This window comes from Martes martes (assembly GCF_963455335.1).
Source record: "Martes martes genome assembly, chromosome: 6".
Classification (NCBI taxonomy): Eukaryota; Metazoa; Chordata; class Mammalia; order Carnivora; family Mustelidae; genus Martes; species Martes martes.
The window spans coordinates 81,946,408-81,959,024 of record NC_137893.1 but is presented as its reverse complement, the minus strand read 5'-3'; the positions used below and the strand labels follow the sequence as shown (position 1 = coordinate 81,959,024).

Below are 12,617 nucleotides of genomic sequence, written 5' to 3'. Positions count from 1 at the left end.
CATTACTCCAAGGAACCCCAGCTATCACACGCTACAGCCTTCTGCCTTCAAGAAAACTCAACCTACCTTCCCACAAGATAAAAACAAATAAAAAAAATAAACACTATTCTAGCAATCCCCAGCCTTTGGGGAGTTGCATCATGTCCTTGCCTCAGGCTAAAAGAAATGTATTGACTATTGTTTTAGTTAGAGTGAAATCGTGTTAATCCTGTTTGGTTATTTATAATGAGATGCCCTCAAGTTTTCCAAATTAGGAAGTCTCTTTTATTTCTTGAAAAGGAATATTCTACAACTCCCTGTTCTGGAATACAACAAAGACTCGAGCTATAAGTAAAATTCAGGTGTTGGATCATTACCCCATTCCTTGGCATCAATCACTTGGGCCCATATGTAAACAAAGCCAGAGGATGTTCCGTTTGTCTTTGGTAACCATTGTTATATTTAATAATGTCAATGGCTTGGGAATAATCCCTGTGATCGAAACTAAAAGCTGGAGGTTTAATCCTGTGGTAAAATGTACTAAGCTCTAGGAGCCTGCCCGATCCATCAAATGTGGCAAAGGGTATCACTTTAGATGAATATCTCACAGCATTCTCCCTTTGAATCACATAAATATCAATTCTTTCTTTAAGTAATTGTCTATTTTATTGTATCTGTTGATTGCAGAGTATCTCATGACTCCATGATAAATCTATGAGTAACGTATGAAGGAATGACAGTGAAATGGAGAGTTTTGCTCAGTGTAAATGTGTTACCTTCAAAAACCCACTAGCATTAATGGAAGCAGATGAATAAGACATCAAACCATGGACCCAGAACACAGATTTGTACAAGCAGCAACACTCACCAGCCAATGAGAGGATCTGGAGTGGGGATTTAAGGAATGGTGTGTTTCCCCAAACATGCTGAGTAATCTAATTTCTCACTCCTTTTCAGAAAAGTCCCCAGAGCCACTTTAGAACTTTCCTGCGTCTCAAAGGACCAGATTGGAGCGGTGGAGGGAGATTACTGACAAAGTCCCAGGAATAGACAGAAAGTTACTCCTGAGTTAATATTATCTTTCATATGCCTTTACAAAAATAAAAGTGCTTTGTCCTCTCACTTGTTATTGAGACAAAAAATATACTCTCCTGTATTCAGACTCAAGTGACTCCAAAGGAGAATTAAGGGATGTTTTCACGATTTGACAGAAATGACTCATCTCTGGATATGTGTATAAATCTTTATTTCTTTTAAATATCTGTTTTATAATCTGTATATGCAAATAAGGTCTTCTAAATACTCTCGGAATTACAGTCCACGTATGCTGGAATTGGAGATCATGTGGCTCACAATGTGTTTACGAATGATCTGGTATGTCTATATTATGTGTATTTTATCTCTACTGGTGGGAAAAAAAGATTAAAAATTAGAAAAATTTTAAGGAATATCCTAGGTTGAAATAGTATGAACGCTTTATTTCTTTTTCATGCTTTTCTGTGATTTCTAAATTCCTATAGTAAACATGATCAGGAAACACATAAGTCCGATATTTAGATAAATAGCTACAGGGTCTCGAGAAAATAGGTATTGCTTCTAGAAGTTGAAGATCAAGAGAATGAAAGTAACATGTGTTTAGATACACTCCTATATTAGGTGTATTTTTCAGATTTAGTTACAGTGATAAGGACTTAACTATCAAGTGGTTACCCTGTCCCTGGAACTATTCTCAGTATCTCCCATTAATTATCTCATTTAACCTTTTTTTTTCCCTTTTCTCTTTTTTTAAATTAACATATAATGTATTATTTTCTCCAGGGGTACAGGTCTGTGAATCATCAGGCTTACACATTTCACAGCACTCACCATAGCACATCCCCTCCCCAATGTCCATAACCCAGCCACCCTATCCCTATCCCTCACCCCCCAACAACCCTCAGTTTGTTTTGTGAGATTAAGAGTCTCTTATGGTTTGTCTCCCTCCTGATCCCATCTTGTTCCATTTTTTCCCTCCCTACTCCCCAAGACCCCAATAACTCTAAGAGGTAGGACAATTGCTAATATTCCCATTTTTCAAATAAGGAAACAAAGAGAAATCAAATAATTTGCCTAGGAGCCACAGAGTTTTTACAGCAGTCAGTACCCAAAATTGGGTACTGATGGACTATAATAAAATATCTAAGCAATCTGTACCCAAAATGACGGAAAATAATAAAATATCTAATTATTACCCAACAAGAAGCTCTAAACTATTCAATACAATTCCTGAGGTCTCTAAAAAAAGTCAGAAATTAAAATGCTTTTAAGTGTCGGTCCATTCAAGATAAAGCAAATTACAAAATTCTCCATTCTGTATTTTAATTTATTTAATCCATTATGACAAGTAAATGAGACTTAGAGAAATTTTGGTTATACCAACATCTCAGTATTTCTTTTCAGATTCTACCTGAACTATTCACAATAGACAGAAACAGTATTGTCCTAATTATACAGTAGCACTATTGAATATTAGTAAGTGATCAGATCCTATTTTTAATTCATCACCTTTCTCCCAGACATCCAAGTTTGTGCCTGTAGTACAAGGGAACTTTCTCCATTTAGTCTGCTGCTTTCCACTGAGTGTAACGTGGTCCAATAGAGATAACCTCCAACTGAATCCACTACCATGTCATTCACCAAAAACTTCACATGAGTCACAACGTCTGTGTGCCCTGTCAACAGAGACTGCCTTTGTATCTATAAAACATAATTAGATGGTTGGTTAATAATTTTCACATGACATGGTTATTTCTGAGTAGTTTATTGCAATCATTAGTAAATTGCTGCATTCATCCAATCACGAATATTTATTAGCACTATGTGCTGGGTAATGTGCAAACCCTTGGGAACATACTAGTCATGGGGAACACCCTTGTGGAGCTCATCTCTTTTCATGACCCTTGAAAAAAGGGGAGCAAATTGATTTTGAGTTAAAGTTCTTCCTTAAATTCTTATTCTTCCTAATCATACAACCAGACAACTGAAACACTGGTAGATAAGAATGCATTTGATTGGAGTCTTGAGAAGATGTACACATCCTGATAAATGATGACCTCTCTCCTTGCTCATATCTATCAGTATATTTCCCTGATAGTAGTTAGGCCATTACTGTGTACCTACTATGTGTCAGGCAGTGTATACTTTTATCTTCAAAATATTAGCTTTTGTAACCCTAACATTATAAAGGATTTCTATCACAAGTTAACTGGTTTCAAAGAAGTAATTTTTCCTGTAATTAAGCAATTTTGTAAGAGACAGAGCAAATTTTTGAAAGCTGTTTTTACATCCACTCTTCTACTTCTTCCTTCAAAACTATTTTTAAATTAATACATTCCAGGGAGCATTCTCAAATTTACTCCACTCAACTCCATTCCACCTACATAACATCGGCGCTTACAGACTATACCACATTGCTTTGTCTCTAAACATTGCTTTGTATACTTCTTCTATTATTGTATATATGTATTTGATCTCATCAAAAGAAAAACGGCAAGTAGCAATGGTTTTCACAACACTAAACATACTAAAAAACAGTGTATTTTGTACAATAAAAGGGTGACTACGATTGTATGTGAATTGTATCTGATAAGGTTGAATTTTTTAAAGCAGGTCCATGTCTACTATTCACTGTATATTCCCCACCATGCCTATCCTCATGGCTCTCAACACATTGGTAATAGATAAATCATTGCTGAATGAATAAATGAATGGATTAGAAAATGATTCCAGTACCATATTTCTTGATTGGTCAGACAAGTATTCTCATCATTAACCATCTGCCTCTTCAAAGTGTACTACTATATCAATGTGCAGGATGTCTTCATTTTGCATCCAGCTACACTTCCCACCTACTCTGCCCTACTCTGTGTCCCCAGAAGCTGGTGCTGTAGACTGCATCAGCTGGACTCATTCTCTGGCTTCCAAGGACATTCAGCCAATGGAAGCACTGGCAGAAGATCAGAAGGCAGAAGGAAAGAAGGATTGGGGTCCTTCTACCCCCAGGTCGCGCTTTGGCAGACCATACCTCCTGACAGTGACTGGCTCTCAGGTCAGCTTCTGTAGCTCCAGCCCTCACCAGATTCTTCCCCTCCAGCCCCCACATGCCTGAAGGCACTTATATCTTCCCACACTTACTAGCCCGGGACATGCTTCACCATCCTTTGCCCATTTTCCTTAACCCTCTCCACACCTTTAAAAACAGTCCCTTCATTGGGTTTCCTTTAGTCATGCCTTTGGAGTGTGTCACCTTCCTCCAGGACACTGACCCACAGGTGAACATTTTCATATACTTAAGATATTATTAAAAATACATAACTAGTGTACCAAATAGTAATTGAAAGCTTCCTTTACATATAAATCCCTTTTAATTAAAAAGTGAGTAAATTTGAGCGAGTAAGATAAATATTAAATAAATAATAGCACAGGTGGTATAGAAATATGAAAAAAAATCATAAAAATGACATTTAAGTCACTGGAGGATAAGTATTGTGCTAGAGCATCCAGAATGCTGAGCTTTAACTTACCACATATGTTTTTCCAGCCCAGTAGAGAAACTGACCCAGCCAATCAAAAGCTAAAGCCCCTGCTCCTGCAATGTTGGATATGTGATAATTTTCTGAGATATCCGTCCCATTCAGCAGCCACACGTAAACATCACCTTTCATGTCGCTGTAGTAGAGGCTGTTGTTATACCAATCCATGTCTCAAAACAAAGTGAATTGGTAGCAGTTATTTCTCATGCATTCCAGCATAAACGCGGTGAGTCAACAAATCACACATACACCTCCATATAATGCTAAGGCGCACACTAACATGATACTCATTAGAACTTCAGGGATCTGTGAGCCATGTCTCAATAATGTCCTTTCAAATCTCAACCCCCAGGACTAGGGAGAGGAACTGATATTCACTGAGCCCCTCCTCTTTGCTAAACATGGTTCTGGGCACTTAACATATCTTACTTAAATCTAAAAACAAAGATATGAAGTAGGAATTATCCCCATTTTCAACTTGGTAAACCTGAGACTCAGTGAGATCATCTGTTCGGCCAGTGACAATTCCAAAGCACCATTCTTTCTGCTATGACAACTGTCCTCTACTGGTCGGAAATGTTTTACTTTCAGTGGCCCAGCAAATAGAACAAATAATTCCCATGATTAGAGAGATGTCATCTGCAGGCAAGCTTACTGGTCACCATCTCACAATGAAGACTTTCCTTCATCCTAAGATCTTCTAGGCAAAATTACCCACTTATTACTTAGTAGACCTCTTTGTCAAGAAATTATTTCTTCTACTTCACTCAGAACTTCATGCAACCATTCCTTGCTTCAGTCTTATAGCAAACATAGTAAATTACTTAAGCAAGCTGTTTTAGTGAAAGCAGATAGGCTATTACCTCGAGATAACATTGAAAGGTTCAAATACAGGAGAACTATATCAAAGCCATACCGAAATGGGCATAAATCAATAAATAACCTCACATTTTATGAAATAATAAATAACATCCATACGGGAGAACTGACATTTTCTTAATGGCATCACTGGCTATGTAGTTCAGTCCATGTTTTTTCCTTTCATTATTAACCTAATACCAAAACACTCAGTTCTTTGGATGTACTGAAGACCTTAGGAGGTCTTATATGTAGAAACCTGACATCAAAGTGAGCAAGGATTTGGTGTTTACCTGATACATTTCCTATATTGGAGGATAAGAATTTTCCTGGGCCAAAGCTATTCAGTGGCTTACTCCAAAGACCATCTTCTCTCACAGCCATGATAAATGGTGGTTCTGAAGCTGTTTGGTGAAAAGAAATTAAAGGAAATATCACAGAAAACACACATTTTAAGGCACACATATTATACCCTAAGATTTTCTTTATAAAGTAAAAGACTATCAACTTTGAAAAATACTGTGGAAGGATATGAGTGATTACATCTGCTTAACAGAATTATCTGTCATGTTAAATATGTTTTCTGATTTTTACATAAATAATTGAAATTGAGTGTGAAGAGAACTGTGTGGCAATGCTGCCAATATAGCAATGTCATGGTCATGGCACAATTTCCCCTCCCCCTTTGGCTGCTGGTTGCCATGTTTCCATGCAGAGCACCCAGAAGTCATTGTGATAACAACAGCAGTATAAATGGTATAATTCTCTTTCCATGTTCTTTCAGCCAAGAGGGTGGAGTTCAGCATATTTCACCACCTCAACTTCTCTCCCCGTGACCTTCAGAGTTCAAGGGGTATTATTGTTTCTTAAACCATAAGAAAGAAGGAAGCCATAAAGAAGAAGAAAATTATATCATTTCCTTAAAAATATCTTGAAAAGGTTAAGATAATAATTTAGAAACATAAATTAAATATCACACAATGCTGTATTTGCCTTCCTCACCCAGATAATAAACAAAAAATCAAGAGATCCATGCATCTTCCTTGCAGTTTCTTTACCACATTAGAGTTGAGGAGTCTTAAGGACACAGGGAATAAACCTATGTTGTCAGTATTACTCCCTAAATCCAGAACATGTTCTCACCTGGCACCAGGGTTGTACCCACGGAGGGCTCTGACCAGGGGCCTGGCCCCTTGGGAGAACTGGCTCTCACAGAAACCTCATATTTCGTAGCACTCTGCAGCTTAGGCACATGAAGCGTGGTCCCACTGATGTTCAAGAAAACATGAGTGATTTCAGGAAAGTCTTGGGTTGATACTTTCACCTCATAAATCCAGTTCTGCCAGGCAGAGGGGCCTAATCAGAAGAGTTAAACAATAATACTCACAAGGATGCAACAGGCAAGAGCAAACAAAGGGTTACCAGTGACTTCATCTACAGCTTCATCTTGAGTGGAAGGGTAACAGGCCAGTAAAACATGCTACCCCGCTAGGTTGGTCTCACGATACGACTGGGACACTGTCTGCTCCAGTCACGCCACAGTTTGGGCTCCCTTGAAGGGGACACCATTTCCAACAAATCAGAGTCAAAGCTCAGTCAAAGCTAGATGTGTGGCTGCATGAAATTATCAGAGGGGTGTCAAATAACACTCCCAGGTGTAACCACGCTCCCAATAAACAAATGTTTAATGACGAATTTCTAATATAATTCTGTGTTTGTACAGCATCTTCCTCCTAGAAGCCCAAACTGTACAAAACCAAATAGCAACAACAAAAATTGTCTCTAGAATAGTGCAAATATACAGCAAATGGGCATAATTAGCTTTGTCTTCGCGTCAAAAATGGCCCATGTTTGCTAAATACTCTAGGAGCAGAAGTTGGCAAACGACAGCCCACAGGCCAAATCTGCCTGTTTTTGTCATAAAATTGTACTGGAACGGCCACAGTTCCTCATTTACATATTATCTAGGGCTGTTTACACACGCAGCGACAGACTTGAGTAGCTATGACAGAGACCATATGGTCCACAGAGCTGAGCATATGTACTATCTAGTCCTTCCTTTAGAGAAAAAGTTTGCCGATCTCTATGCTAGATACCATGCTAAGTGGTCTACTGACGCACCTTAATTTAATCTGTGTGACAATCCCATTGAAAGATAGAATTAACGCTCCCATTTTCTAGGAGTGAAAACCCATTGGTTTTCATGGAACATTTAGGTAATGTGCCCATGGATTATTCTACTAAAAAAGGACAAGACCAACCGTTGAATCCATGCAGGCTGGCTCCAAAGCCCACCTGCCTACCTTCCACACACACCACCTGTCTGGAGATGGAAGTTCAAGTTCACAGAGTTTTAGAAAGTTGTTCCAATTCATGCAAGGTCTGGATGGATACAAATCTTAACCCATCTGTTCTATCCCTCTGGCTAACATATTCACTCAGACCAGAATGTCAGTGCCTGCCTCCTGGAAGACATTCAATAAATGTTGCAACTGTGTTGGGATATACACGAGAAATATAGACATCCTCCTAGTGTAAAACCAATAAAAGCAGAACAAATGTATAAGCACGTTTTCTGGAGCTAAATAGCACTTCTGGTTGACGAGTGAATAATCAGTCACATACAGGTTCTCAAAAGTGAGTCACAATGTCAAGCAATTCAAACTTTTCCTCCTTCCAGCAATGCTGGGGAGGGGCACTCACTGGCTCCTATGGCAAGGGCAGGGGGCTTCCACTGAACCAGGGCCTGGTGGGAGCCAAAGAGCACGGAGAGCTGCTGCGGGCGGCCCGGCAGGGGGTGTGGCTGAGCATAGGAGCCAGAGATGACCAGGTTACCAAATCCAAACTCTTCTATGTGACTCAGGTCACATCCCACGATGAACTCATTAAAAGAGAGAGAGTCCTGCTGGAAAACAGCCTTGCCATCTGTCACAAGGAAGTCATAGTTTTCACACGCAAAGCTCTTCACATCAGCAAAGGAGACGTGAGCTAGGACAGGGTGGGAAGCGGAGCCGTCCAGAAACGTTGACATGAAGACCCGAGTGGTGTCATTGAAGTAAATGATTCGTTTGGATTGGGGCTTCACTGCAAAGTCCTTCAACGTGCAACTCTCCACAATACGTAGGGCTTCCGAGTCCCAACCAGATGGCACGGGGAGGGCAGCCCTATAAATGCCGTCTTTCAGGAGATAAAAGACATACCTGACATGGGATCAAAAGAAGCTTGATGTGATCCAATGCAAGCGCAGATGAGTAACCTCAGCCCCCTACTTTGTCCTGTGATGCAATCAGAACCGTTTATCTCACCAGTCGCTAAGCGTAGGGTGTCCCAAGGTGCACAAGGGTAAAGGTACTAAAGATATGCACTATTCAATTAAGTTAGAAGCTGGAACACTGGAAACTTTCAGCCTCGCTTACAATGCTTTGTCTTCCAATTAGATACGTGACTTTATCAGGAATCAGAATTTAAGAACAGAAAGGGTCTTTAAGATTTTCTAATGAAGCCTGCTTTCAAAGGAAAGCATAGTATATAAAAATGACAATGCTAAACATGTCATTTATTGTAAAACACTTTTCTCCAAAATGCACATATTCTTAAATCTAATTCTTTCTATACATTTTCCCTAAGCATTGTGAAGGATAAAATAAGAGAAAGCAAAAACGTTTAACCCATTTTTCAAAACCAGTTATTATTTTGCTATAAATATCTAGCAAAATTACCTTGCATTTTGTGGTGGGCTACGTTCCTTGTTTAATATTTACAATTAAGCGGGGCAATAGAGCTACCATTTTACAAATCATGAAGAAATACCCCACAAGACAGCAAAACAGCTGGGATGGACCCCCCAGGTGCTTGAAGCAGCCGGTGGAAGAATTAAAAAAAAAAAAAAAACTACCTAATTTGGAGCCGAATCTCATAATGGTATAGGTGCATTATTAATAATGAAACAGAAAATATCACCAAAATATTTCATTGATAAACCAAATCTGTAAGTAAAATTTTTAAAAAATATAAAACTATTAATTTGGTTGAAGCTAATTTAGAATTTGTGATCATGGAAACAGATGTTAACAAAAGTACACTTCTGCTGGGTCACCTGGGTGGCTCAGTCAGTTAAGCATCTGACTCTTAATTCTGGCTCAGGTCAAGATCTTGGGGTCATGAGATCAAGCCCCACATTGGGCTCCACATTGGGCATGGAGACTGCTTAAGAGTCTCTCTCTCCCTGTCCCTTTGCCTCACCCCATCCCTCTCTCCCTCTCTCTCAAAAAAAAAAAAGTATACTTCTTAGTAAATCTCTCTTCTCACAACCCTGGGAACTGACAGGATTACAACCTCTCATCACAACTGTCAAATTATTTTCCTTGTCCTATTCAGTCCCACCCTTGTTCTCCTCCATGACTACTCCAAATCTTTAGCAATATGCTCCACTCCTCTGCTAAAATAACATACTGAAATATAAATTTTATGTTGAGATGCGAAGCTATATTCTTTTCCTTAAGAGAGGGTTGTAGCAGGCAAAAAGCAGAAAGAACTTGGCTCTTAATTGCTTGCTTTAGTTTCCCAACTTCAAAGCTATTAAGGGAACATAGATGGACTCCAGAGTAGACAAGAGGAAGAAGATTTGGGGTGAAGATTACAATCCTTGCACCAAAGCAGAGAGAAGGCAGGTCTTCAACCCTCATTGCCACTTTGGAGAGGGAAGGTACGCAGAGCTGGGGTGGGGTGGGTGGGGGAAAGGGCAGGGGTGAGAAGGAGAAGAAGCAGGGTGGGGAAGAAGGAAGGAGGTTTAGAGTAAGTACAAACTCAATGAGTGAATAATTCAATGGTGCAAATGACAGCATAGAGGAAACCACTTCTAATGCCAGGAGAATAAGTGATTTCACACATCTGGAATTCCTTAGGGATACTACATACAAAGTGTTGCTAAAAGTTATATGCTGAACCTTACAGAAATTCTATTAGTGTATAAGGAGATGATCAGAAGAGGTCCTAGAGGTCAAATACTAGCTTCACTGCAAAAGAGCTGTGTGATCTTGGGGAATTACTAACCTGTGCCTTCCTAGCCATAAAACTGAGATAATAAAAGTGCCTAGTTCATAGGGTTGAACAAGAATTAAATGAATTTTTGCAAGTAATACATTTAGAATTACCAATTAATATTATCATTGTCATTTCTAGTCACATTTCAAAATCTAAGCACCAATCAATTTTATCTAATGGAAAAGAGAGCCACCAAAGACCTCACTGAGATGCATTTTGAGTGACTGATTTAGTGGGTAAAGTTTATTACCTTTATTATGTTTATTATACATATTATTTTATTTATTATTATTTATTTAGTGGGTGAAGTTTATTTATACAATGAATCATTTGGGGTTAATGCCAGCAGCAAATTCCATCTCATAGGATCTTACACTTTTACAAATGAGAAAAATAAGATTCAGGGAGTCCAAAGGACTCATCCTACAACACGGTGTTTGTAAAACATATTCTTGAATCAGTGATTCATTCAAACTTAAGTATCAAGACAAAATAAGACAAAGTAAGACAAAATAAGTACCCAGTAAATTATGAGTGAATGTGAATAGAGAACTTGATTTCAGATCAATAATGAGCAACCTTTTTTTTTTTTTTTTTAAGATCAATTCATTGGGGTGCCTGGGTGGCTCAGCCACTTAAGTGGCTACCTTTGGCTCAGGTCACGATCCCAGGGTCTTGGGATAAAGCCCAGTGTCAGGCTCCCTGCTCAGGAGGAGTCTGCTTCTCCCTCTCCCCCTGCCTCTCTCCCCAGCTTCTGCACTCTCTCTCTCTCTCTCTCTCTCAAATGCAAACTTTGCCTAGATTTAATTACCTTTGAAATAAGATACATAGATTGCCTTCTCCGGTTCTATGATGTTTCATCATCAAGCAAGTTTCCCAAAGATTCTTGCCAAGGAAGAGAACTCATAAGGCTAACACTTACCCATTGTACGAATCAGCCACAATTTTCTGAGGTGCAGTAATTGAGGGAGGAGTAATTTCCTCAATGTTCGAGCAGTTTCCTAAATCACAGACATACACCTAGAGAATCAAGCATGTATCTGTAGATCAGTGTCTGTCTGTATTCAGTTTGGCCAACAAGTACTTCTTTTTTAATGTGTCCCCCAACCCCCATCCCCTCTCTAAGCACATGTATTTCCTGAGCACTTGTTCTGTGCTTAGAATTGTGCTAGTCTCTGATCGCTTTTCAAAGTATAAAAAAAAAAACCTCATAAAAGTCTGTTTTATATCTTATATCCTAACAGATGTGCATCCTGTTTATATCAATGAAATACAAATACCTATTTTCCTGGTTTGTGGAACCAATCGAATTTTTTAAAGATTTTTTTCTTTTTCTTTCTTTCTTTCTTTTTTTTTTAATAATTTCTACACCCAACATGGGCCCCAAACTTAAAACCCTGAGATCAAAAGTCATAAGCTCTACCGACTGAGCTGGCCAGACACTCCTCAACTATTTTTAAAATTTAAGCTGTATCCAAGTTTATAGACTTCCAGTCATGGTGATTGTAATAAGCCTGTCCCTTTGAAAGAAGGAACGTTGAAACACATCAGGACTATCTTCTCAAAGATTTCAGTAATACAGTACTTTCCAAGACTACTGAAGCTACCCTTGTTTATTATATAATTTAAAATGCCCACAGATTATTTTCCTCATGATCAGTGGTCTTACCCAATGATAGCACAGGTACCACCACTCTCTTATGAACAATGAATTATCATTAATGCAATAAATTCATGGCTTTGAAAAATCACAAATAAAGATGATTTAACAGTAGGTCAGGACTCATCTTAGGCAAAGTCCAGACCTTCCTATAGACCAGATCTAGGACTCAGTGCCAACGTAATGTCTAAAACCCAGTAAATACCCACTGAGTATTTACTGAGTGAAAGAACTATGTTTCCCTGTAGATACATCAAGATATGCATGTGAGTGTCAATATCTAATTATTCACATTAAATCCTCAGACTAACCAGTTCATCCATGATGAAATACATTTTCTGATAAAGCCAGTCTACGGAGATGGAAGAAATTAATCCTGAACCTCTGTAAAAAATTCTCAGGTCAGACACATCAGACATGTTGGCAACCCCTTTCATCCATATGAGAGTTCCTTCTGAGAAATAGACGACTTGCTGGTGACCATTAACGGATATTCCTATAGAAGA

At 38.8% G+C, this 12,617-nt stretch overlaps 1 protein-coding gene across 2 annotated transcripts in view; it reads right to left on the bottom strand.

Moving 5' to 3' along the window:
- The window catches only part of ROS1 (ROS proto-oncogene 1, receptor tyrosine kinase), a gene marked incomplete at its 5' end in the record, with an annotated part of 117,138 nt that overhangs the window by 75,854 nt on the left and 28,667 nt on the right, over positions 1-12,617 (bottom strand). For both annotated transcript variants that reach the window (XM_080805488.1, XM_080805487.1), the window contains 7 exons: positions 2,524-2,715; positions 4,542-4,720; positions 5,702-5,812; positions 6,552-6,764; positions 8,112-8,608; positions 11,374-11,471; positions 12,423-12,607. In XM_080805488.1, coding sequence (XP_080661614.1) covers positions 2,524-2,715; positions 4,542-4,720; positions 5,702-5,812; positions 6,552-6,764; positions 8,112-8,608; positions 11,374-11,471; positions 12,423-12,607 — 1,475 coding nt within the window. The remainder of the gene's footprint in view (positions 1-2,523; positions 2,716-4,541; positions 4,721-5,701; positions 5,813-6,551; positions 6,765-8,111; positions 8,609-11,373; positions 11,472-12,422; positions 12,608-12,617) is intronic.